The following is a 26,738-nucleotide window of genomic DNA, read 5'->3' on the forward strand; positions in this document are numbered from 1 at the left end:
GGGTGAGTCACTTCCGAAGGTCTCTCCTTCCAATGTCCTCTCTGCTCTGCAGGGAATGGAAACGCTCCTGAAAGCTCTTCCAAGCCCCATTCATTATTAAATGCCTTTAAGTGTGTGACTGCCGGGGAAGAAACACCTTGTGGGCACAGAGCTCTGCTCCGTGGGCAGAAACACTACTGGGTTTGAAGGGAGTTTCAAGTCTCACGGAGGGACTGCCTGAGCTGCAGGTTCTGACGGTGAAAACAGCTGAGAGAAAGGTGGATTCCTGCTCAGAGAGCTCCTGTGTTGGCAGCCATGCAGCGTTTACTGCAGAGGGACACCTTCCCCATTCCGTGTCTCCCTGACCTGTTCCATGGCAGTGGGTCTGGCCCTTCTGAGCCTGGATTAAAGAGTCGTTTAACACCCTACGCTTTTCACCCCCTAAAAGTGCTTATACACACTGAGCCTGTCACCTCAGCCTCTCACGCTGAATTAAAACGCTGAGCTTTGTAAAAACCTCGCTGAAAAGCATTCCCCCAACTCAGTTTTGAGCTGGAATGCTTTTCCACTCGGGCATCCACGTCCACCCCAGCAGCCCTGCTCTGGTTCCTGCAGGTCTGAGAGAATTGGTGGCATTAGGACACCTCGTCTTCAAGGGACCCAGCCCATCCCTGACTCAGAATTTCCCTCTTTTGTTGCTCTTCGCATCCCAAGCTCTTTGTGCCTCCTGAAACTTGCAGCAGTGGGAATTTCATCCTTATTTCTGGAGTGCTGAGCTCAGCGTTGTAAAGCGTGTGTGGCCTTGCCCTGAGTTCTGCCAAACACCACTTGAGGTGGCACTTCAGAGGGTGAAACCCCTCTCTAAGCTCCTCCAGTCCCTCTGTGCTGCAGCCCTTTGACACCAGCTCCCTCAAGGATGTGCAGTGATAAAATTCTCCCTCAGTTTATCCAGCAGCACAGGCTCCAGTGCTGTGGGAAAGGAGGAATCGTTGCACCTCCCCATCATCCTGCCAGCCCCAGCTGTAAGAACTTTATAGAGAACTGATTTTGAGTTTGTTTGACAAGATCTGCTTTTTTTAAACCCATGGCTGACAGGTGTTAATTATCCCATAGCCCTTAATTTCCTCATCATTTTCCAGCATCTTTCTGAGGCAACAGGGAGCAGTGCTAATCCTTCGGCTTGGGAAACATCCCCGTGTGTTTTGCTGAGGCCCAGGAAGAGTGTGAGAGCTGCTGGGAAGATGGGATGGATGGAGTGGCCACTCTCACTTCAACAGCACCTTTGGGGCCTCCCAGCAGTTTTAGTGGATTCTGCCTTTCAAGGCTGGACACAACCCTCTCTTTTTTCATGCATGAGGATCCCAAGCCTTCCCACACGGAGGAATTGCTGCTTTGCCAATGGAATGGCTCTGTGCCAGCACCGATGTGACAAGGTGACACCAGGCCCCTGCTGTACGAGTGGCCTGTGGCTGAGGAAAATGGACAAAACCCAGCTTTGTTGCTCCTCAGGGGACTCCACACCCATCCCATCACTCCCACTCTCCAGTCCTTCCAGATAAATGTCCATCAGCTGATCGTGTTCTCTGCTGCCTCCGGGCCCCCAGTGAGGTCCCCGCTGGGTCGCAGGGCCCTGCTCAGCCTGTCCCTCTGGTCAGGTCTGCCCTGTGCCCCATTCCCCAGCGAGGGGACGTGGGATCTCCCCCACACAGTGGGGATGAGCTGTGATCCCACTGCACCACCCAGGGTGGTGACAGAGCTGCCCTGGTGCTGGCCAGGGGCTCTTCCTGTCCTGGGACAGCCACCAAAGTGTCCCTCCAGTCACACTTGGGATGTCCTACCCTCATCAGGGGTGATGCCAGGCTGCCCAGGCCACCTGAGCCACTTCTGGCCACCACCAGGGCAGCTGAAGAGGTCACTCAGTGAGGCCAGTGAAGGCGGCTTGAGGGAAGGCTGCTCAACAAACAGTGAGCTCTGCACCTAAGTGCTGGCATCAATTAGCACAGGGACTGGGAACAGTGGGATTTGCTGTCTTTTGAGGTAGGAATTCATCCCAGCTTCATCTCTGTCACCACTTGCTCTCAACACCACAAATCCTGATGTTCTCCTCGATGCCTTTTATGGGAAGTGCAGAAATTAGCTAATTCCCCATTGCTCCATCCCCACTTATTAGTGCTACACGGAATTGGGTAATTATGAATAGAACTGCCAGGCAAAATGAAACTTCTCCTTTAAAAATGCATTTTAATTAACTCTGTTGGGTTCATGTGCTCCTTAGGAAGAGCTGACTGTGCCTTACTGACTGAGCTGTGCTCACACAGGAGACCACAAGCTTGGCCAAAGGGCTGCAAAAGGGCTTTGCCTTCCCTCTGGACCTACCCTGGAAGATGATTGTGGGGTGTTGCTCCTCAAAGCTTGTTTGATCTACTGAAGTTTGGTCTACTAAAGCTGAGCAGCAAAGAAACAGAAAGATACGGAATCATTGAATTACAGACTGGGGTGGGTTAGAAGGGACATGAAAGATCACCCAGCCCCACCCCTGCCATGGCAGGGACACCTCCCACTGTCCCAGGCTGCTCCCAGCCCCAGTGTCCAGCCTGGCCTTGGACACTGCCAGGGATCCAGGGGCAGCCACAGCTGCTCTGGGCACCCTGTGCCAGGGCCTGCCCACCCTCCCAGGGAACAATTCCTTCCTAATATCCGATGTAAACCTACTGTCTCTGCGTGAAGCCATTCTCCCTTGTCCTGTCACTCCATCCCTTGTAAATAGTCTCTCTTCATCTTTCTTGTTGGCTCCATTCAGACACTGAAAGTCAGGTCATCCTGAAACCTTCTGTTTTCCAGGCTGGGCAATCCCAATGTGCCAGATCAAAGACGGAAAACAGAGCTGGGGCTTGGTGAGTGAGTGGTAGAGAGGTGACAACCTCTGCCCCGCACAAGGCAGCGGTGGGAAGGATCCCTGGGATATCAGCAATGCGAAATATGGAATTTTACATTTCCTTCACAAAAGGCAAGGAAAGAACCCCTGCCACGTTTCCCAGCTGGACAGAGCGGTAAGGAAGCCCAGGCTCAGAGGTGGTAGAAATGAAAATGCAGTTTGCCCCTCCGGGGTGGCAGTGGGGGCCGCTCAGTCACACCCACCCTGAGCTCCCTGGCACTTCCACATCCTGGAAGGGTGATGGGGAAACTCCTGTGTGTGCTCCACTGCTGAGAGCAAAAGCAAAGCCCTTGTGGAAGCCTCACCGCTGTGGGACATTCCACAAGTTCCAGCTTTGCAACCCAAGGCTTTCTAGATGGAGACAATATCATGGATTATGGAGGCAAACTTAAAGAAGGGCAACTTTAAAATAAAATCCTCTAGGCTTGTGAGACTAAATTTTACAGCAAATGGTAATGTGTCTCTGATTCCCCTGATTGTTCCTGGCACGATGATGAAATGCAGTAAATAAATACATAAAAATAATGAGTCTTCCAGACCTTGCAGCATTCATTTTAATAGATGCTATTTAACTACACATAGAACCACAGATATCTACCTTTCAAACGCTGGTTACAAAGATTGGGAAGGCTGCCAAGAAAATGGCTTTTATTTGCCCCCAATAGATATCAAAAAGAAACAATTTATATGTTGAAATTGCCTTTATTTTTTAATCCATAAATAGTTGTTACTGACAAAAGTGGAAAAATCCTTAAGACTCTAAATTTTACTAAACTGATAATATTTTTGTTTACAGTACATACAGAATGTGCTTTTACAGGTAGGTATAACAACAAGAATAATACAGAGAAAAACAGTCAAATACTGCTCATCTTGAAGCTCGTTTAATGGTTAACCAAGAGTCTGTGCAAAGTTACAGATACAAATGTACTTCCTCTTCAGTACTACTGTATAATAAACATGGAATCCATAAACTGGGCTAAAGCACAAAAATATCCACTTAACCCCTCTTAGGAAATATTGTCCCCCAAACTAAAAATATTACAGTAAGAAGTGTCTTTCTCAGAGCCAAGAAATTCTTGCTACAAAAATGTCTCAGGGGTTTGCAGGCGGGCGGGGGCGGCGGTGGAGCAGAGGGGCAGGGGGAGCGGCTCCTCCTGGCAGCGGGGCGGGATGGAGACCTCCCGGGGTGGAGAGAGACCTCCTGGGACAGAGAGAGACCTCCTGGCATGGAGAGAGACCTCCTGGGATTGAGAGAGACCTCCCGGGATGGAGAGAGACCTTCTGGGATTGAGAGAGACCTCCCGGGATGGAGAGAGACCTCCTGGGATTGAGAGAGACCTCCCGGGATGGAGAGAGACCTCCTGGCATGGAGAGAGACCTCCTGGCATGGAGACCTCTTGGAATGGAGACCTCCTGGGATGGAGAGAGACCTCCCAGGATGAGATCTCCCAGCATGGAGACCCCCTGGTATGGAAAGAGACCTCCTGGCATGGAGACCTCTTGGAATGGAGACCTCCTGGCATGGAGACCTCCCAGACATCGTGTGGCCACGGTGGAGACCCGAGGTGCTGGGAGCAGAGATCTCTTTCAGACTGACACCAACACACTCACATGGCCCCATCCAACTCTGCCCTCGCCCTGGGCAAAGCACTGTTGGCTTTTCCCAGCCGGGATTTTGGCTCGGGGAGGGCACCTCTCACAACAGAGAGAGCTGGGAATGATCCCTTCTCCCACCTGCCTGTGGACACAGCACAGAAGTGGCTGTTCCCCAGGGAGCAGCCCCAACACGGGCTTATTGCTAACAGCACTCACTAGGAAAATACTTCAGCCACTTTCTCACATATTTCCCTTCTTTCACTCAGATGAAATACACCTGAACACAAAATCTGTTGGTGCTAAAGGTACTTCAGCAGAGCCCCTCCTTCCAGATTAAGCACTAAATCTGAAACCAAACTAAGACAAGCAGTTTCTCCATGAGCTGAGGATGTCAAATTGATCGCAAAGAGAACACGTATTTCAAACACAACTACAGTTCCCTGGTTCATGGCGATTTTGTTTGTGGTGGTGGAAGAAGATGAAGATGTCTTCCCAGCTACCAGGAACTAACCATCTCTTACAAAAACCTGATGCCAAGCTCCTGCAGATTCCTGGTGGGAATGCTTCTGATAGAACAGAAATGTGCATGCGGGAAGCTCAGGTTCCTGGGAGCAGCTTTGCAGCCAGTCAGGCTCAGCAGACAGAAATTAAATCCAGGCCAGGGAAGGAAGGCTTACTCCCGGACAGCTGTCTCTGTTTCTTCCCACCCACCCCCATCCCCAAGTAACAGCTCATCGTTTATAAAAGGAACATTAAAACATTGAAAAATATTTCTTTTTTTTTTCCTTAAAACACGGTTCACTGGCATTAGAAGGCTTTTTATGACAAAGTCTCTGTTGCGCATGGTGCTGTGTGTGGTTCATTAAAAACAGTTTTCCACGTTTCAAAGAATGATTCAACACAGTTTGGAAGCTTCGATTGCGACAGGGTCAGTCAGAACGTGTTGACTGCGTTTTACAGTATGTATGTGTATATATATTTATATATATACACACACAGAGTTGTATAAAACCCAGTGCAGCCACCCGGGATGTGTCGCTGCTCAGGGAATGCAAATCATTATCAGCTTGTAGGAAATAATAGAAACTTTTCTACATCCCCCTGCCCCAGTCCCTGCACATGCGCTCTGGGAACTGGACACTGCCCAGGTGTGGGTTTGCACCTGTGGGTGGAGAAAAAGACAGATCAATTCTGCAGAGTATATGACATTAATCAAGGCAGGTTATATTTTACTGTACAGAGGAATGTGGCTGCTTCCCTCTTTTCTCCTGAGTGCAGGGTGTTGTGGTGGCTCAGACATGGGGAGAAGGAAGCAGGAAGGTCGCAGTGCAGGGAACAGCATCCCTTAGAGCTGCTGCCTGCCAGGACCCTGGCCAGGAGGAGAGCAGTGGGAGACTGGGCAACCCCAGCCCGGCCCTCTCGTTCTGGGCAGACAGTGGATTGTGACACACCACACACGATGTGTCAGGACAATGACAAACAAGATTCACAAAAACACTTTGCTGCTCTACAGTTTCTGTTGTGAGAGGGTCTCAAAGCACTTCACAGCTGTTATGGTCTGATCCCTCCACAGAACTGGAAATTCCCACTATCATCATGTGTGGGCCATGGGGAACTGAAGTGCTGGGGACCAGGCTGTGGGTCTCGACACTCGGTCCCAGGGCAAGTGTTCCTTCAGTGACAAACTCTCAGAAGGAGGAATAAGGAAAAAAAAACGACCTAAGGACAGCTGTGTGTGCTGAAATGCCACTGCCCCATCTACCAACCCATTCCAGCACACAGAGCGAGCTGTGGGAACACATGGTGCCCAGGTGGTATCCAGGGCACGGTTCCTTCCCAAGGAAATCTGCTGAAAATTTTCTGTGGTGGTGGCAGAGTCCCTGAAGAGATTTGGCCTAAAAAGGCTCCTTGTGGGACACATCTGCTTGAAACAGTTGAGTGGGTAGAAAAAAGACAAGGAAATGAGGCTAAGACTTCTCTGGAGGATTCTTGCCCAGGTAGGACACGTCAGCAGAGGGCCTGTGATATTCATTAGCTAGAACAGGAGAAGACACAGAGGTCAAATGGCCCAGGCACAGCTCAGCACCTGCACGGGCTACTTGAACGCAAAGTTTCCAAATTTGCATCTGGTCCAGTAACTTCTTAGTTCACAAATGGAACATTTAGATGAGGACTAGAGCTTGAGACACACAGCTATGGACATGGAAAGAGGAGTGTTCACCTACCCACAGCCTCCCACCATCACCTCCTCTCCGGCTCTGCCACCACAGCTCCTGGAGGCTCTACAGTGGACTCTGCTCCCCCACAGTGTTCAGATCTCCCTGCTTTGCTTGGGCCAAGAGAGAGTGGAAGAGCCCCAGAACCTCAGCAGCGGCTACAGCCACAAGAGTTTCTCTTCTTTTCACTTCGGCCTGTGGGAAGGTCAGCAAGGGCCATGTTTTCACAGGGATTGTCTTCTGGGAGGAAATATCCAGGGCTGAGCTGAGGAGCTTGGAGGTAGTCAGGGGAGAGTAGTGTCCATCAAGGGAGGGGGGCAGGAGAGGAGGTGTGAGCCTGTTCTCTCTCATCCCTCCCATGCCATGAACTGCCACCCTGATCCACTGACAGTCCTGGTTGTTGCCCAGAGTGATTTTGCCCAAGGCTGCAGGATCTGACCCTGGAGACTGTTATTAGATTATTCCTTCCCAGCTCAGTTTCCGTCAAACAAAGCCCCAGTAACCTCTCACTGATGGAGCCCTTCTCAACACAGTCTCCATCAGATGGGGCAGGATAAAGCTCTGGAAATAGGACCACCTCCAGGACAGTCTGGGAAGGAGAAAGGCCACCTGGACACCCCGCTGAGGCCCACCTGTAAGTCCCACTGGGGTAAGGACACATGCTCCTCCCGCCTACCCTGCACCAGAAAAACCCAGTGCTGCACCAAAGCCTCCACAGGAGACTCACACTCAGGCCCCAGGATCATTGTTTGCTACAGGACTTGGCACGTTGGACTGGGAATGTCATTAAGGCCAGGAGGTGGGAGGTATTTGAGGGGAGGGAGAAGGGCAGAGCAAAGTTCAGTGAAGCCTAATGAAGAGCCATGTAGGAAAAGAGTCAGTGTGGGGAGGTGGGACAGGAAGAGAAATGCACAGGGATGTGCTCACAGCCTGAAGTCAGTCGTCATCTCACCTGGAGGAGGGAGCGTGCCTGGCCGGATCCACTGGGTGTGTGTGTGTGGTGGGGCCTCAAGGGCACGCCAGGGATGGTGTCCAGCACCCACAGCTCCAGCACCAGGTCTGGCTGGCCTTCAAACCCTCTGAGACCCTTTCCTGGCCGCAGAAGTGTGTTCCAGTGGGAGTCGGTTCTACAGAATTTGGTAGGAGCACAAATCAAAGGGAAAAAAGAAAGGAAAAACAAAACGCAAATCCAACAAAAAAAAAAAAAAAAAAAAAAACCAAAGCAAAGCCCAATCTGCCTGGAAAGCCAAAGGTAAAACCCTCACAAATTCTGGACCCACGAGTCTATGTTTTAAAGATTTTACAAATATACAGTATCTAATTAGCATTATATCAGATATACAACATGCCCATTAATTATAATTATGCTTGATATATAATTTATATGCATGAAATGTAACTGTCTTCATGGTTAGGATTGGGACTCAGTGGAATTGGAATTTGGAAGGTTTTCTTGGGAAGCCATTGCAGGGAGAGAAAACCACGGAAAGTTACCGACCTGCTTTTCGGTAAACAGACACCCTCAGCTCTGTGCCTCTGCTAAGGGCTGGAAAAAGATTTGCTACATATGGAGTTCTAGGCTGTAAATGGGAGGAGAAAACGTTCAGAAACAGGGGAACTGGGCCATGGAAAAGGCTATCAGGAAAAGAAACTTCTGGGGAGAAATCCTGGCTCGGTGACAGGCGTGGCAGCCTTGGCTCGCGGGGGTCTCGGTGGGGTCAGGACCTCCCCCAGCACAGGTCAGCAGTGTGGAGCTGAACGGGTTCTGGTGCTTCAGGTTCAGCAGCGGCAATAAGCTGGAGGAAGAGTAACCCTCTTCCTCCTTCCTATTTACATGTTGGAGACACCAAGATACTAGAATGAGTGGAGAAAAGGGTCTAACAAGCATTTCAGCATATTTGTGCTTATTGAACACATCAACCCCACTACTTCCTACACTGAGAGAGCAGGCGATTTGTAGGCACTAGTATGTTTTTTATCTTATGAGTATATTTAATATAAACTAAAACTTTATTTCTCAGCCAGGCTATTCTTGTCCCTAGATCTGCCAGTCCCGTAGGAAAGTCTGCCCTTGAACTTGCTCCAAGGGTGACAAAGAACAGATGTGTGGGTGCTGACGGGTGTCAAGCAGCCTGGGGGTGACCCCAGCAGCCAGAACTTCCCTGCTTGCTACAGAAAGGCCAAACATGAGGACCAAGAACGAGGCCCTTTCCTGTATTTCCTCCTCCCTATCTCAGGCTGCTTCTCCTTGGAGCAACTGAAAAGTCCTGAATTAATGGAAACTGTGGGATAATGCAGGTGAGCCCTTGGAAGGAGCCATCGATTACTATGGCTTTCTTTGACAGAAACTGATGCACATCAGGAAATTTCCTCTGTTATCCCTCACTAGTGTCTGACTGCTGCTTCAGCTCTTCCTGTGTCACTGATGAAGGGGTGGCTTTAAAAACAACGTGGATGGGACTGTCAGAGAAGTCTTTGCAGACACTGAGTTAGTAGAGGTTATCTTGGCCTATAAGGCCACTGCAGAACGGGGTGCTGTGGCCACCCCAGTCCTTAAGGAGTATCTACAATGCACTGGGTCATGTCAAACAGTCACCTCTGTTTTGCTGGCGGTGCGGTAGTGGTGGTGGTGGCCGGGGATGTAATGCAGCTGTTCCACCGTGTTGTGCCGGCGCGAGGCGAACGCTTGGCGCTTGGCCGAGGTCGGGTTCATACTCAAGGTATTGTACAAGTTATTTGAGGCACTGGGATGGGAGTGCATTTTTGACATCCTGTAGCGATCCAAGACTGGTGTTGACACAAAGACGTCTGTGTGTGACAATGCCCTGGACATGGACTGCTCGGGGTACCCCGACCGCTCCGGCGACAGCAGCGGGTCCTGGGAGTGCAGGCGCTCTGCCGACAGGAGCTGCTCGTCTGAGAGGATCCGTTCATAGGACATGCTGAACTCCTCGGGCATGATCCTCTCAGGGGACAGCACTCTGTCCTGGGACATGGCGCGAATGGGACGGCGGGGCCTGTCCCGGTGGTTGCTCTGCTGAGACATTTTGATGACGTTGATGGGCAGCGTTCCCCGGGCTGCCAGGTCGGGCAGGTGTCTCCTCCTCATGTAGTACTCGTCAGCCTCTTTGTCAGCTGTGGGAAGGGAAAGGGAGAGGTTAGAAACATCAGAGTGCTGTCCCAGGGGTGAAAAAGGGCTGTGCACAGCACACAGCCCTGGAGCTGCCTCCTAGTGACACCTGAGAGACCATCTGCCACAGGCACGGACACCCTGCCAGAGAGACAGCCTGCTGTGGGTGGTGCCACCAAGGGCTTGTGGCAGACAGAGGAGTGTGCAATGCACGGGGACAGTGTAATCCCCTGGGCAATGCATCCCATCCTCCTGCACCGTGGGACAACAGACTCCATGTGCTGGGGAGGCCAGACGGCGGTGATTTACATGAAAGATGAGTTATAGAGAAATTCCCAAATGTCACCTTCACGGGAAAGAACAGGGCAGGTGACACGAGCAGACGAGGTCCCCGTTTGAGGACATGCACATCTCACCTCTGCCCTCAGACATGGGTATTCCCCGGAGCCGTGAGTGACCTCATCACATTTTAATTACCACATTTAAATATTCGGAAATGTGATCACAAAACAGGTTTGGTGGTCGTGGGATGGTCTCTGAGACACTGAATCACCTGCCCAAGGTTTCATTTCCCACTTTTTCAGTCAGCCTTGGTTGATATAATAGAATTTATCCCATGGAACATTTCTTGCTCAGTTTGCTGCTCCTGCATCTTAAACGACTCTCTGTTGCTCTGAAATGCAGCACACACCCCACACACACTCACCCTCCTGTTATTTTTTTGGCTTTGGGAGAAACGCTGCAGTCTCAGAGAGGATGTTGGCTACTGCAGCTGTATCGTGATAGATCGCTGGGATCCTGCAGCAGCTGCAATGACCTGATTCAACCAGCTTGTGACTTGAAGAAGCAACTCCACAATTGTTCCAGATTTTTTAAAAAAGCAACAACAGAAACACAAAACCTTTCTGGTTAACCCATTGGATGTTCACATGCTGGGAACTGGGGTACTGGGATCACTTACCTGGAAGGAGGCTGCCCAGAACAGCCATCCTTCCCCAAAATTCCACTGTCACAGGTGGGAGAGCACAACTCTGGTCTCCGTGGGTCAGGGGATGGAGTCACATTTAATGCTCCACACTCATCATCCTTGTGAACCTTCTCCCTCATTGCTCTGTCTGAGGTGTTTTCCTGATGTGTCCAAAAGCATCCCCCTTCCTTTCTGGCTCATCTTAGAGCACCTCAGAGTGAGACCCACCCCAGACACCTGGCAGGAGCCCTCCTCTCCTTGGAGAAGACAGCACTGGTGTGCAGGAAGGGATTCCTCATGCAAAGGTAAAGGAAATTTCTCCACCTTACAGAAGAAACAAGGCTTGTTCCAAAGTAACCTCGTAGGAAGAGCTTGGCACGGAGCCCCCAGAGCTGGGAACACGCGCAGGACCCAGCAGGGACTTGCCCTACCAGGCTTGAGCCAAGTGCTGACGGGCAAAGACATCCTCTCCTACACATCCTTAGCCAGATCCTGGGACCTGACAGAAAATTCCTTGGGAAAGTCATTTGTTTATAGGACAAATATGATAAAGATACATGGTAATGATAATAAAGAGGAGCCTTGTTATTTTCTCAGCTCCAGTATTTCAGTTTGTGGCAGGAGAAGGAAGATGGGAAAGGATGAGATGACAGAAGATGAAAATTTCCCATGCATGGAGGTTCTGAGGAGGTTAGAGTGACAAAAAGAGCAAAGCTCTGCTGCAGGACAGAGGGGGATCATGAGGCAGGTGAAGTAGGTGCTGCCTCTTCCCGCAGGCCTTCAGCAGGCCTGGTAGTTAAATATGGGTGGAAATTCCCTCTTTCTTCTGACAGAGACATCAACCTGTAGGTTTTATGTGCCACATTGGCTGAGAGTTGAAGACAACTGGCTGCTTGTCCCATGAGCCAGAGCTCGTGTGGTGGGTGCTGACAACATCCCAGAGCTTTGCTCACAAGACACCGGTTCAGCAAACCCTGCAGAGCCGTCACCACGCTGTGTTGGGCCATGTCCCTCACTTATCTCCTCGCCCCCTCTCCCACACCTTCCCTTCACTGCTCCCTGGCCCCTGTGCACACCCTGGAAGATCCATGAGGAGGTGGGGTTGGTTTCCTGTCTCACATCCAGAAGCAGGAGCTGAGAACATCTGTGCCGTGGCCTGTTGGCACCACTGCTGCTGCCAACCCCTTCCTCACAGCCCACACACCCCCAAGGTGTGAGGGCACCCACGGCTCCCCTGTGCTCGCTTCCTGCTCGTGGGATCTGCTCTCCAGAGCACACACTGCAGCAATGAGTCTTGATTTTTCGCAATCCAACGCTTCTTGGAAGGATGTCTCACTGCAAATGTCAGGCAGCAGCACTCCTGGGCTCGAGCTCTTGTGTCTTTAAAATCACCTTCTAGGAAGCCTGAGGGCGGGGGAAATTCCATATGGCCCCAGGAAATGGAGGCATTTTCATTCTATATTGTGGCCATAGATGGAAATGCCACACTGGGTGTGCACAGGCTCGGTAACCACGCTGGAGGCTGCCTGCAGAATGGGAATGAAGCAATTAGCACTCTGGCACTTGGCCTCTGCTCTGGATGAGAGGAGTTCCGCTGGATTTGCCCAAGTGACTCTAAATAGATGTAATTAAAGCACAGAACATCCCAAATGGAGATGTGCTTGGATGCCCACACCTGGCTCTGGTAATTGCCAGCAGGAGCTAAACCAGCTTATGTGAGGTTTACAGCTCTGAGGCTGCTAGAGAGGTGGCACAATCAGCTGAGTGAAAGTGGTTTGAAGTTGTTCCTTGCTAATTTCGAACAAACATGCAGCATGCTCTACGCTTTAAAACATTTTGTCCATTAGGAGCATTAAAAATACCTTTTCCTTCCCTCTCCCACCCCGTGACCCTTGTACAGCCTCTTGCTGGACATGGCCAAACCTTTCAGGGAGCTGATTTAATTCCAGAGGTGCTTCTAAGCTCACTCAAGCCATGCCCCCTGTGATGCTGAGGAGGAGGAACATTTCCAGGTGTGGAAAAACTTCTCATCTCTATCTCAGAGGAGCCAGAAGAGACGGAACAGCCGTGTGTCACACCCAATAAGCTGCTCGAGGCAGCACCAGACAGACATTTCCCAGGCTGTTGGCGCTGAGGGGGTGTCAGCCGGAGCCAGGGATGGGGAATGAAGCCTGGCAGGACTATGCTGCATCACACACGTGCCTGGTGCCAAGGGAGAGCTCAGCACAGTGCTGGAACCACAGAATTCCTGCACCCAGGGGCAGCAGTGAACCAAATCCAGCTCCAGGCTGGGAAGAGTGGAGCTCCAGGAGCTTCGCCCACCGGGTGGGAAGTGTGGAGGTCTGGTTGCACAGTTGACCAAAACCAAAGTTTCTGCAGGAACTGAAACCTTGGAATCATAGAATGGTTTGGGTTGGAGGAGATCTCAAAGAGATCTTAAATTTCCAACCCCCTGCCATGGCCAGGGACACCTTCCAGGCTGATTCATGTCACCCTCATCACACCAGCACAGTCCCTGGGACAGTTGGGATCTGGTAACCCTGCCTCTTATCCTGTCATTGATGCTCACATGAGAGCAGACATTCACAATTTCAACCAAAATAAAACTCCAATCCAGTATGTTTCTCCATCAGGGTTGTGCTTAAAAATTCAAAAATGTGTCTTAAGAGGATTCCAAAAAAACAGAAATTGGGAGCAGACAAAAAGGGATTACTGGTGCAACTGCTTGGCAGGAATTTTTCTATTTTTAAATCAATCCCATATTTCTGTGTCTTTCCTTGTGTTTTTCAAACATTTGGAACTGGAATTACTGGAAATCATGCTTTCTGCACACTTTTTGGGCTTTTTTTCATTGGTTTTGTCTGGGATTTTTCTGCCCTTTCTTTGGCAGTTTCTAGAACATTGACCTGGGCTGGTCTCACCAAACCTCAGGGATGTCTGAGTGCTTCAACTGCCTTGGCTTCAGACTCAGCTGATTTGCCCTTGGACAGCTCTTTTTTGTGGTTTTGGGGTTGGTTTTTTTTCCCATTTGGAGGGAGATCCCCAAATGAGTGCTCTTAATCACACATTCCACCTCAACCTAAGGTGCCACTGCAGAAAGGCAGAGCAGAGCTCCTCTGGTGCTGGAGGTACAGAAAGGAGGCACATCTGTGGTGCTCTGGGAGGAGAAGTTGGAAAAGCCACGGGTGCTTTTTGTTCCCGTTGTTTGTTAGCATGGTGAGGAGAGGTGCACGTGTGTGTGCACGTGAGGCCCTCGCAGTAATTCCTCTGCTTTTCCTAAAGGTGATTTTCCCGGCTTTCTTCCTCTGCAGCTCCAGCACGTTTCCTCTCTGGGCTTGTCTCTCCTTGTTTTAATTGGCTTTAACATTTCTGAGCTGCCCAGGCATTTGTGATGATTCTCCAGCCAGCACCAAGTGGTTTAATATGCCTGAAAACACGAGCTTCCTTCCTGGCTGACCTTTCTCACTTAGCTGGGAAGAGCAATTCCCTGGAGCACCATGCAGGACGGAATTAATGCGGCTGCTCTTGCTCAGCCACGCTCCCACGGCCTCCCACCACTGCTTTTCCCACCTGCCAGGGCTGCCAGGGGGTGCCCAGCCCCTCAGAGACCCTCCCACGAGACCCCAGGTGGGTTCCTGATGTCTGTGCCCTGAAGGAAAAGCCAGGGAGATAAAGAGCCCTGGTCTTTCACAGTCTGTCTCTGCTAACTGGAAGAAAGTAAGTAACTTTTCCCTGCCTGGCAAGCCCAAAGAATCCCAAACAAGCACCTGAAACATAGATTTTAAAAATATCTAATGCTTTTTATCTTACCTGAGTAGAAATGTTTGTTAATGACCTCTTCATAATTTTTTATTTTATTTTTTTGTAACCATGACAGGGAGTCCATTGGAAAGGAGTAATTTTAAATAAGAAAAGTGAATGCACTATGAGTAATTTTCAAACTCCTGCATTTAGATATTGCACCTTTTTTGTGTTGCCTTCAGCTCCTTCATATGGAATAAGAAAATTATCCTGCTGGCATTTTGCAAAGGGAGGTTTGGGCACTGGGTGCCTCTTTTCCTTTGGCTCTGGAGTAGAGCAGCTGCAAGAAAGTGATTCAGTGATTCTGGAGGTGCTGAGTGTATTCAGTCCCAGCAGGAGCAGGGAGGGCTTGGCACTTTCAGAGCTGAGATTATTTGGCCACTCAAAAACACAGAGTCGAGCAGCTGGTTTGGCATTTGCCAGGTGCTGTGCAGGAGGCTGGGGTGGTGCCCTGCAGAGACCACTGAAGCCCTGGGTGGGTAAATAGGTGGGAGATGCCCTGCAGCGAGCAGGGATGCCCTGCTGGGGTTGGTGGGGTGGCTATTTAAGGGTTTGACTGAACCCCTCTCCAGCCAAGAGCCAAAGACAAGCCCAGTGTCCTTGGGTTCCTGGTGACTGCCAGGTGTCCACTGACTGGGACAAGGACTGCCCAGAGGGGCAGGGAGGCTCCAGGAGCACTGACTACACTCAGGACATTTAATCTTGGCACCTTAACACAAATCTGGTTTTGTCATTTTAGACAAATATCTAGGAAATCATAGGATCACACTGTAGAATCCCAGACTGGTTTGGGCTGGGAGCAACCTTAAAACTCATCCAGTGCCACCCCTGCCATGGCAGGGACACCTCCCACTGTCCCAGGCTGCTCCAAGCCCCAATGTCCAGCCTGGCCTTGGGCACTGCCAGGGATCCAGGGGCAGCCCCAGCTGCTCTGGGCACCCTGTGCCAGGGCCTCCAGAAATTCTCATTTTGATCACCTCATACTGGGGACAATTCAAAGCAGAAATATTACAATGCTGTGGTTTCAAGAGGTTTCCAATCCCAGGCAGTATCATCCAAGCTACCCATGAACATGGACTGTTCATCACTGGGAGGCTGAGGGGGGAGAACTCTTTTGGTTGGGAATGTGAGATCCAAGTGTTTCCAGGGAACAAAGCTCACGGCAGAAGCAGAGCTGTGCACAGGCAACATGGAACAGGGAAGAAGGCAGGTTCCAATCCCCAAATACCTCAGCTCTGGGCTCCAACACAGCTCAGCACATTCTTACTTTTAAGCACATCAGATGAATTTGCCTTAATATTAAACAGGTACATAAGTCCCAAGTTGAGGTGCCGAGGAATGGACTGAGATATTTTTTTGTGCTACGTTTTCATTTCATTGTCTCTTCTGAAAAATCTTCCACAGATAGTTCTTATGGACAGTCCAAGGGCTTCCCTGCCACTTAATTTGGTGTCTCCCTTAGCTGGCTAAACTGGGAATGCAGATTTTGTACGGACTAAGTCAGATCTGCTTCTCATCCTCCCCTGCCCTCCCCTCAGTGATCCATTGGAACACCTAAGTTATTTCTCTAAGTTCAGCACTGTGACTCCATGGCTGCATCCAGAAACTGCTCATGGAAACCACAGAGCAAGGGTGAGTCTGCAGAGAGCATTTCCTGCACAAAAATCACTCATTTCAGAATCCCACCGAAGCTGAAGAGTTTGAAATCGGCGAAGGGGATGAACTGGAGCATTACAGAACCATTGGCAGAACAATGCAATCCATAAAACAGCAGGAAAGGAGAGATGCTAACGAGTGTGCATAGGGCAAAGCTGCTGGAATACCCAAAACACCCTGTGGATCTGAGCATGGAACGGGCCAGGAGGAGCTCTGGACACACAGCATGGAGCAGGGCATGGATCTGCTGAGCATGGAGCAGCTCTGGACACACAGCATGGAACAGAAAATGGATCTGAGCATGGCGCAGGTCAGGAGCAGCTCTGGACACGCAGCATGGAACAGAAAATGGATCTGAGCATGGCGCAGGTCAGGAGCAGCTCTGGACACACAGCATGGAACAGAAAATGGATCTGAGCATGGCGCAGGTCCGGAGCAGCTCTGGACACACAGCATGGAACAGAAAATGGATCTGAGCATGGCACAGGTCAGGAGCAGCTCTGGACACGCAGCATGGAACAGAAAATGGATCTGAGCATGGCACAGGTCAGGAGCAGCTCTGGACACGCAGCATGGAACAGAAAATGGATCTGAGCATGGTGCAGGTCAGGAGCAGCTCTGGACACGCAGCATGGAACAGAAAATGGATCTGAGGATCTGAGCATGGCGCAGGTCAGGAGCAGCTCTGGACACACAGCATGGAACACGCGGATTGCAGCACTGCCCAAGGCAGGCAGGGCTCCTCCTGGAAAGGATATTCCCAACCACCTTAGCAGCTTTCTGCTGTCATTTGGCTCCAGCTGCCCCTGTGGCTGGTGAGATCCCTGCCCCTGCTGTGCCAAGGGCAGCTCTGAGCACCCAGCGGGGCTCGGCTCAACTCCAGCAGAGCGGAGAAAAGGATTCTCAGATGACTCCCTCAGGAGCAGGTCCGAGTGGGGCAGTGGGAGGCAGCGCAGCAAGAAAAGGACCACACGTGCTCTGCCAGTAATGAAATGACTCTCTACACTCATCCCTGGTGGGAGGCGACAGCCAAAGGAGCCATTCCCGGGGATGCCAACCCGGGAGTGCCCCGGCAGAGGGAAGGGGGTTACTGCCTCAACGCCGTGCCCGAGGACACACGAGGTACAGAGGGAGGGAAACGAGCTGACACCTACTGAGTCTCTTCAGAGATGAATATTTACTCGGGTTCGTCTTGACAGCAGACTCATAGGACGGCGGGAGGTGGGAGAGGTTCTGGAAGGAGCGGGAGAAGGACAGGTCGTAGGGCTCGGTGGCTGAAGTGAGGATGTTGTTCATTCGTGGCTTGTCTGCAAGAAAACAGAGAGGCAGGTGTGAGGTGTGCGCCGAGGCGATGGAGAGAGGCAGCCCGTTCCCAGGGGCTCCAGCAGGGAGCAAGGCTGGGTCCGAGCCAGCCTCGGGGGCAGGCTCTCGGACACGATTCCAGCTGGCACCAGCACATCAGCGAGAACCGGATCCCGTGGCGTTGTTCCCTTGTCCACAGTGGTGAGGGAGAGAAGCAAAGTGCTGCCTCACAGTCACCCGGAGCTGTCCCACTGTGATGGGGGCTGGGCTGGCACTCACCCCCCGGCCGAGCAGGGCTGTGCCAGGTGCTCAGGCAGCATCACTCACCTTCACCCCCCACACTGTGCTCTCCCAATCCTCAGGGACACAAAACCAGTCTGGGGGGGTTCTGGTAACTGGGGCTGATAATCCCACTGCCCTCTGCTTGTGCCAGATTCCTCTTTAGTGCTCTGAACCTGGGGGGCTCTGGGGCAATGCTTGTCCTTGGCACTGGGGCTGTGGGGCTCTGGAAACCTTCATGCTTCCCCTGCACGCAGGATTGTGTGAAGTGAGGCTGTGGGGACACTCAGAGGACAAGGCAAGGTGTTGGAGAGGTTCCTGAGGCAGGAAATCTCTATCCCTGAGGGGTGGAGGATACCCCTCTACTGATGTTCATTTTGTTGGTCACTGAGGGAGTCCCCAGGAAGGGTCTAAGTGCCCTCTCTCACAATATCAATGTTGAGGGCACTGTCAGTAAAGATTAACACTGAGCCCAGGTGCTAAAATTGAAGTCCAGACTATCTGCAGAGTTTTGAAACCTTGTTCCTTTGCTGCAAGCTGAAAAATTGCCTTTCATCAGCCCAGCCAAGGCACAGGGACCTGTTGAACTGCAGTTGTAACTCTCAGGTGTTCAGATATTAAAATGGGCAGATATGAAAATATTTAACAAAGCAGGAACTTCAATTATTGGAAGCAAACCTAGAACAGACACCAGTGGGCTCTGTCAGAGTGAGAGCAGTGATGGGGTTCAGTAGCTGAGGCAAAAGACCAAGGAGGTGGCCACTTCCAGTATGGTCTGAAAATGAAATCAGAGGGGTAAATTCTCTGCAAGAGCAGCAGAACGTTCAAGTCTTGGGTTCACATATTCCTGCTGTGCACCCCTAAAGTGTCCCCATGAAGAGCAGGGCATGGTCAGTGCACACTCACCTGCCCCAAACCCTCCTGCAGCCTCTGCACCATGGGCTGGTTGAGATAAAAGCACAAATTCTGCCCCAAAGTGCCAGAGCAGCAGGGGAATCTCATGCGGAACATGTGTTGGCTTTGTGCAGTGTCCAGACATTCGCTAACTTCTCCCATTTCCCAGAAAAAAGTTCAACCCAAAATGCACCCAAGAAGAGGGCAGATATTTCACAGACGTTTTTCTAGACCTGACTCATAAGTGAATCTGCTCCCTCCAAAAAACATCTGGAAGAGTGAGGCCATCCCCTCCCCTGCTGCCTTTCTGCCCTCTGGAGCTCTGTTTGTTGGACAGCAGAACATTTTCCTGCTCTCTGCATTTTTCATTTCGCCACGTCCTCGGTGCTCCTGCTGCCTGGAAATGAACCCAGCACCTCCCCTGTGTGTCTGTGCACAGGGATCCAGAGCTGCTTCCACAAGTGTTCTTCCCCTGGATATTTTAACGTTCCTGACACCCACCCTCAGCTCTGCACGGTGTCAAAGACAGGCTGAGGCAGTCCTGACTTCCTTACAGAATTCAGCACTGTGAAAAACTCCTCCCAACAATGCCATAACCACCTCGGTTCATAAACTCTCCCTTCCCATCGCTTCTGTTCCTCTCTGCTCTCCCAGAACAGGGCTCTGCTCTGGCAGAAAGAGCACAGCCCCAAGCGAGCTGGAGCGTCACCTCTCAGAGAGCATCATTTCCTTGCTGATGACTTCAATCCATGTCTAATAGACTGGCTGCAGGATCAGGGAGTGCATTGCATTCATCAGGGGGCTGGAAACAATTGATTAGATATTATCCAGTAAACAGAGACTGTATCAGCATTGAAACCATGTCCCCACTCCTACTCGTGCTTGTGTGGCAAGGACCCTGGGGTAACATCTCGTTGCAAATTCCTCAGCCAGAACCTGGAGCTAATCTCCATTTTCATGGGCGTTTGGACATGCTGCAATGAGCCCAGTCATATGCTTGGAGCTTGTGCTCGGTGCCAAAGCAGGAGCATTAATTGACTGCTTGCATGAGGTGTGTGAAATTAAGTGCCACACGTTTATCTGATGGGCTGGTGCAGGATCAGTTCCTCTCCTTGCCATCCAGTCACTCAGGAACAGAGCAGAATGATTCTGGCAAATGAGAAGTCACCTTGAAATCCACTGCCCATCACTCAGCAAAATAAGGGATAAACTGAAATGACCAAAGCTAATTTCAGATGTCTTTGCATAATGTGGTTTGAGGGGGAGATCAGGGAACTGAGGCACTCTAGTAAGGAGAAATATCTCGTGCAATTTATATTCTGAGGCCAGTTCAGCACAAGTTTCTCAGCAGTTTTTCACTCCTGCCATATATTTGAGTCACGCTTGTCTCTTGTCTCTCTCCTCTTTCTTTGTGGTGTTTGTGGGCTCCTATGGGAGCTGCAGGCCATAACCAAGAATTATTAAATCAATAATCAATAAAAAGGTCTCCCATTCCCTGCAGGGCAGCTGAGACTGTTCCCTGCTGTGTTCCCCCGCATTCCCTCTCATCCCAGTCCAGCTCTACACTCTGGGCAGCTGGAGATAACCACTGGAACACGAGCTCTGTCCCATGGTTACTGGGATTACCTCTGCAAGCCAGGTTTAGTCCCCATTTTCCTCAGCACTATCCTGCAGCTCTGTGCCCATTTTCTGACACACCATCCAGCGTGGCACAGGGATTTTCAGAGGAACAGGCAGGAGATGGAGCTCACCCAGCCCAGAGAACACACAGCAGCCACGGGAACCTCCCGCAGCAATGCCATTTCTCTTGGGTTCTAAACTCTCCTTGCCACAGCCACACCTTGGCACAGTCAATGCAACGCTTTAAAATTCTGCCGATGTCTCTGATTAATTCAGCAGGAGAGGGCTCAGCTCTGCAGCATTTCCTCATCCTCCAGGCAGCAGAGGTTGCACAGTGCTCTGAGCAGGGATGCTCCAGCCCTGGCACAGCCCAGCCCAGCCCAGCCCAGCCCAGAAGTCACAACGCTGGCATGAGGAGCTCAGGAAGGGAGCAGAGAACTCTGTGGAGCTCTAATCTCTCCTCCTAGAGCCCTACCGAGCAAGGTGGGTGCATTTCTTCTGCTCCACGAGCCAGAATTGCCAGGCCAGTCTGAATCCTGCTGTGTTTCTGTGGGAACCAGAGCATCCCTGGGCTGGGCTCCGAGAGGCTCCTGCCCTGCCCACACTGCTGTGCAGGGGCTGGGGAAGGGGCTGCCCTGCAGGAGGGCTGGGAGCACTGCCCGTGCTCCTACTGCACCCTGATCTAAACAGGAAAATGTCCTGGGACTGGCGTGGCACCACGTGCGTGTGCGTCCTGCAGTCCAGCTGTGCCTGGGCCATTGCAGTGAAGGTGGACACACGAATTCACTGCTCTGCTGGACCCATGCACTCGGCTGCTTTTTCATCTAACAGGGAAACAAAGTCCCTCTGAGCTGAGGCAGAGCCTCCTCTCTCTGCCACTGCTTTGCAAACTCTCTGCAAGTTCAGGGCTCAGAGAAGTTTCAGGATTTCCAGAGCTGTGGAGATTAGACCTGAAGTCTTCTTGTCACATCTCGCTCTGCCCCTGTTGTTGGAAGACAGTTTCAAAGTGTGTTTACACAAGGCACAAAACCTTTCATGTGCAGGACGGGAGCAGATGATACCCAAAACCAAAAAAAAAAAAAACCAAAAGAAAAAAGAAAGTGAATTGATGGCAAAGTTCTAAACAAAGCTCAAGTGGCAAAAGGGATGTGCTGCAGATTTGCATTTGAGTCTGCACATATGTTGTGCGAATTCTGCAAGACATTTCAACAGATGCCTTTTAAAACATTCACCCAGAGAAAGCAAACAATGTCACCTAGGAGAAGCTGCTACAACCCAGCCTTCTGCTGCTCAGCTTCAGCTCAGCACAGCTCCAGCGCTCTGTCAGAGCACTCCCTGCTCCCCCAGCACTGCCTTCTGCTCAGCCCTTTGAAGGCTCAGACGCAAAGCCTCGGATTCTGACGCAAGTCCTTACAAAGGGCCCCATTCCTCAGGAAAATCTGGTAGCACTGATGACGTTCTGGAGCCTTCTGTGCCAGGACTCAGAGTTCCCAGGCCATCCTGAAGTGACACGCTGTCAGAGCAGGCAAATAAATGGATGTTCGCAGACTCAAATTAAAATTTATAACAGATATCTTCAGTGTTTGTGTTTTCACACTTCTGTTTCTCCGTGTTACAAACACTGTTATTAATAGTGCTTTGCATTTCTCATGACTAATCTCCAGGAGGTTTCTACATTTCCAGGTCAGGTCCTCTGTGGTGTAAATCAGAGCTCTCCTGTGAGTAGCTGCCCTCATTTATATGAGCTGGAGATGGAGGGTTTTGAATTCTGCCAGTGCTAAAAACCCTGTGCCTGTCAGGATGGTTCTAGGATCGGGTCCTGCAGGGCTCCTGGCCGAGAACTGAGCAGCAGCCTGAAGGAGGAAGGTGCAGAGGGAAGGGGTGCACCACACACTGCATGGCAATGATGACATCCCTGAGCACTGCCACCCAGGGGGATGAGCCTGGAAAGGCTCCTGGGCACACAGAGCATTGCAGTCACACCCCACAACTGGGCTGAGAGGAGCAACGCTGCCAATTCCACTGAAAGGGAGAGCTGCGGAAATGAGAATTGCACCGAGCAGTCAGAGCAAAGGATCTGCTCCTTCTGCTGGGGTTTGCTGCCTTTGCATGGGCTGCAGAACACCACACCTGGCTCTGGCAGCAGAGCTGCCAGCACTGGGGGCTGTGTGCAGCTGGGGCTTGTTCTTACTGGGTTTGAGACCATTACAAACTGGTGCCTGCCCCCACCTCTGCAAGCGCCTCATGCCCAGAGCTCCTCAGGGCAGGGAGAGGGAGCTGGTTCTGAAGGGAAAGTCACACAGCCATGGAATGATTTGGTTTGGTTTGGTCTGGTTTGGAAGGGATCATAAAGAGCACTCAGTGCCACCCCTGCCACGGGCAAGGACACCTTCCACTGTCCCAGGCTGCTCCCAGCCCTGTCCAGCCTGGCCTTGGGCACTGCCAGGGATCCAGGGGCAGCCACAAGCTGTGCTCTGGTTGGAAATGGATGACTGTAAGGCCCCTTCCAGCCCACACCATTCCAGGTTTCTGTGACTGTGACTGAAGGGAGGGCAGCACAAACCTCATCCAGGGTGAGTCCAACCTCCCTCGATCCAACCACGTCCCCAGCAACCCAGCACAGCCCAGCACAGAGCGCGGCTCTGCACTGTGGGCACGGCCAGCAGCTCTCAGGGCACGGCCAGTAGCTCTCAGGGCATGGCAGGTGGATGTGGCCCTGATTTTCCAAGGAGCTCCATTTCCAGAACTGAGCCTGTATTGCACCACAGCAGTCTGTGCACTCTGCTGAGCAGAGCAGGAGTCAGGCCCTGGCACCCCAAAGGGCACCGTGGATGCACCAGGAGCTGGGGCTGGGTGCTCCAGCCCTGTCAGCCCTGGATATCTCCCTCCCACTGCCATCCCAGCCCTGCAGAAGGTCAGGACATCAAGTGTCGGTCTGTTCTGTGGGTTCTGTGCTGCACATCTGATTAACTTCTCATTTTCTCCCATATATTTCTACCGGGGATAAAGCTAATTTAAACAGTCCTTAATTGTTAGGATTTTGTAAACAGTGTCTTAAACACAATAGACACAAAACTCTCAACAAATTGCTGGAGGAGATGTGACAGAATTGGGAATCATTTTCATATCTTCTGGGATTGCCCCAAATTGAAGCTTCTGGTCTGATGTTAGAAAATTGATGCAAGGATTTTTTCAGCAATATATCCCCCAAAGCCCTATTAGTGTGTGGGAAGGAAGACAGCCTGGATTTTTGAAATGAAGAAAAGAGAAAGAAGGGGGAAGAGAAGGAAGGAAAAGAAAGAGAAAAGAGAGAAGAGAAGAGAAGAGAAGAGAAGAGAAGAGAAGAGAAGAGAAGAGAAGAGAAGAGAAGAGAAGAGAAGAGAGAAGAGAAGAGAAGAGAAGAGAAGAGAAGAGAAGAGAAGAGAAGAGAAGAGAAGAGAAGAGAAGAGAAGAGAAGAGAAGAGAAGAGAAGAGAAGAGAAGAGAAGAGAAGAGAAGAGAAGAGAGAATAAAGAGGAGAAGGGAGGGAGGGAGGAAGGAAAGAAAGAAAAGAAAGAAAAGAAAGAAAAGAAAGAAAAAGAAAGGAGAAATATAAAAAAGACAAACACCTACATGAGTACAGAGAGGAATCTGGTAAAAGCTCACACAAGTACAGCTATAAAATGAAATTTGCCTCCATCAGAGCAATCCCAGGCATCATCCATGGAAAAACAAATTGGCCACATTAAAACCTTGAAGTAATTGGCTGCTCATGGTGGTTTACCAAGTATTTTTTGAGATGATTGTCAAATGCAATTAACTGACATAAAAATCGTGCTATGAACTTCCTTCTCGCTGTATTATTTGGAAATGTGCTTGGTATTTATAAAGATGTAAAAAAAAATTGTTTATTAGGTGTTCTTAAGGTTAGGATAATTATATATGCACTAAATATAATGAGATGAAACTTCAGCAGCAGTGAAAAATACAGCAATAAGCTGAGCAGAAACTGAGCCCAGGCAGTCAGTGTGTATTTCTGTTAGAGCTGATGCTCAGTTCTCTTTTGTGCCCCCAGCTCATTTTTTTTCCTTCATATTTTAATGTTTTTATGGGAAAATCATTTTATGTGCTTATTTTGTGTGAAGGCTGAATATCTAAGCGAGATAAATTAATGTATCAAAAGATTTAGCTGCATTTCATATGTAAAACTTGGTTGTGCTTAGAGCCTAATACTTGCTCCCTCCCACTCACATTTTACATACAAATCACTACACTTCCTAAAACTGCTGTAGAGTTCTTCATTTGCAGCTCAAATCTGCAGCTGAGGTAGAAATAAAGTCTAGAGTTAAGGAAATCCACAGGAAAATTCTGATTTCAGTGGAATTGAGGTCTAAAGTCTGTCACTGAAAGCAGATTCAGGCTGAGGTTTCTAAAGGGCTGCAGGTAGCTCTGGAATGGGACATTTGGTGTCCTGCGAGGGAATTTGGGGCAGGAATAGTCCGGCAGCAGGAAAAAACCAAGGGATTCCTGGAAGATGTGGGATGCTCCGAGTCAGAGTGGTAAATTCAGAGCCCTCAACAGCAGCAGAACTGAAATCCGGGGATTGCAGACCCTGGGTTGGGAGAGTCATGGAACTGTGGAGTCCCAGGAGGGGCTGGGCTGGAAGGGACCTTAAAGTTCATCCAGTGCCACCCCTGCCATGGGCAAGGACACCTTCCAGGGGCTCCAAGCCCCGTCCAGCTTGGCCCTGGCCACTTCCTGGGACTCACCTGCCTGTGGTCACTTCTCCTGATCCCGTTGGGAATTGTCTTCCCCAAGATACCAGATTTTCCAGCCCTCTGTGCCAGCCAGGCAGGGAGGGAAGGGAGACTCCCCCTCCCAGCTCTGATAACAAGGTGAGAGCAGCCTGACAGAGCAGATTAACTGTGACCCCTCTGTTAATTAGTGGTGATTCCTTCCTGCACGGGAAGAGCTCAAGGCAATCCCAGCTCTGTGGTGGGCAGCCCCTTGGCACTGAAAGGTTGTGCCCCGAAAATGCCACCCCCTGCCAGGTTAAACCAGAGCCCCTGGGGGTTTAACCCTGGGGACCTGCAGCAGAACAGCTCCAAAACCTAAGGTCAAACCTGCTTCTTCTTTGTTCTCCTCCTTCCTTGTGAGCATGGATTGCTCTGATCCCCTGGGATTTGCTCCTTTGTGGCAGCTGGAGGCAGCAGGACATGAGGAGCTGGAGAGCATCTGCCATGGAAACAGATGTTGGCCACCCTCTGCCTTGCTCAGCTGAACCATGGCCCTGCCAGGGCTGCAGCAGGGTCTGCCCAGAACGCTGCTTGGTGGAACAGCTGCCCCACTGCACATCTGGATCTCTCCTGCACACTGAGATCCCATTACGATTCCCCAAACAGGGAATGGCTGCCCTGCTGCACACCTGGATCACTCCCAGATGCTGAGATCCTGCTGTGATTCCCAAGACCTTTGGGAAACCAGCTGGGTTGGTGCACTTGGCTCTGCTTTTCCAAAGGCCCAGCCAGTGCAGGAAGGGGAAAGGGAACTTGGCTTTCCTTCCTTCTCCGTGAGGAGCTCTCCTGCAGAGCCCCGGGCTCGGGGTCTGCACAGCTGGGTGTGGGAATCCTCTGCTGCTCAGGCCCAGCACGGAGGGAGCTTGGAGACTCAGGGAATTACAGGTGAAGGCTGTGAAGACACCAGCCCACAGCAGCTGAGCTCTGATCCTGACAGGAATTCCAGGTTTCCAGCTCACCCTGCATACCCACGGAGTGCATCCCTGTGGGGTGAGACCCTAGGGAGCTGCTCCAGGCACAAGAGGGATTTTTGGCTGCATGTCACCCACAGCCACTGCCCTGCTGGCTCAGGCTGGAATCCTGGCAACCTTCAGCTGCTCTTTTACTGCACTTAAGGGTGAACTGAGCCCAGGCCCCTCACTCTGCCTCCTTCAGAGGCTGTCACAGCACGGGGGGTGCCAGGGACAGGCTGAGGGACCAGCTGGTGAACACAGTGCTCCTGTCCACCTCCAAATCTGCATAACCACACAGCAAATGCACCCCATGCCCCAGCTGGGGAAGGAGTTAAATTAAACCTTGGTCACAGTTTCAGCAGTAATTCTGAATCCTGCAAGCTCTTCTGATGTCTTACTTGAAAAGTCCAAATATCGTTTCAGACTCGCCAAGCAATGGCTCACCAGCAGCAGCACACACGAGGGGAAGGAACAAAAGCACCCATGGCCATATGGAGAACTCAGGGAGAAGATGAACCTCTGAATCACACAGTTATTTGTAGTCAGCTCATCCAAGCCACTCGGAACAACCAAATTATTAAGACACAGGAAGCACAAGGAATCCAAGATCATGACTGTATCTGCCTTTGTGTT

General features: G+C 50.9%; 1 protein-coding gene across 2 annotated transcripts in view; it reads right to left on the reverse strand.

The window, feature by feature from the left end:
- Positions 1–3,450: 3,450 nt before the first annotated feature.
- Positions 3,451–26,738, reverse strand: part of SHISA6 (shisa family member 6) — a 184,390-nt gene continuing 161,102 nt past the window's right edge. For both annotated transcript variants that reach the window (XM_032129157.1, XM_032129155.1), the window contains 2 exons: positions 17,438–17,590; positions 3,451–9,864 (listed from right to left, as the gene is read on the reverse strand). In XM_032129157.1, the coding sequence (XP_031985048.1) occupies positions 9,314–9,864; positions 17,438–17,590 (704 nt within the window). In that variant the 3' untranslated portion in view covers positions 3,451–9,313. The remainder of the gene's footprint in view (positions 9,865–17,437; positions 17,591–26,738) is intronic.

Source organism: Corvus moneduloides, chromosome 19 (assembly GCF_009650955.1).
Source record: "Corvus moneduloides isolate bCorMon1 chromosome 19, bCorMon1.pri, whole genome shotgun sequence".
NCBI classification, from domain to species: Eukaryota; Metazoa; Chordata; class Aves; order Passeriformes; family Corvidae; genus Corvus; species Corvus moneduloides.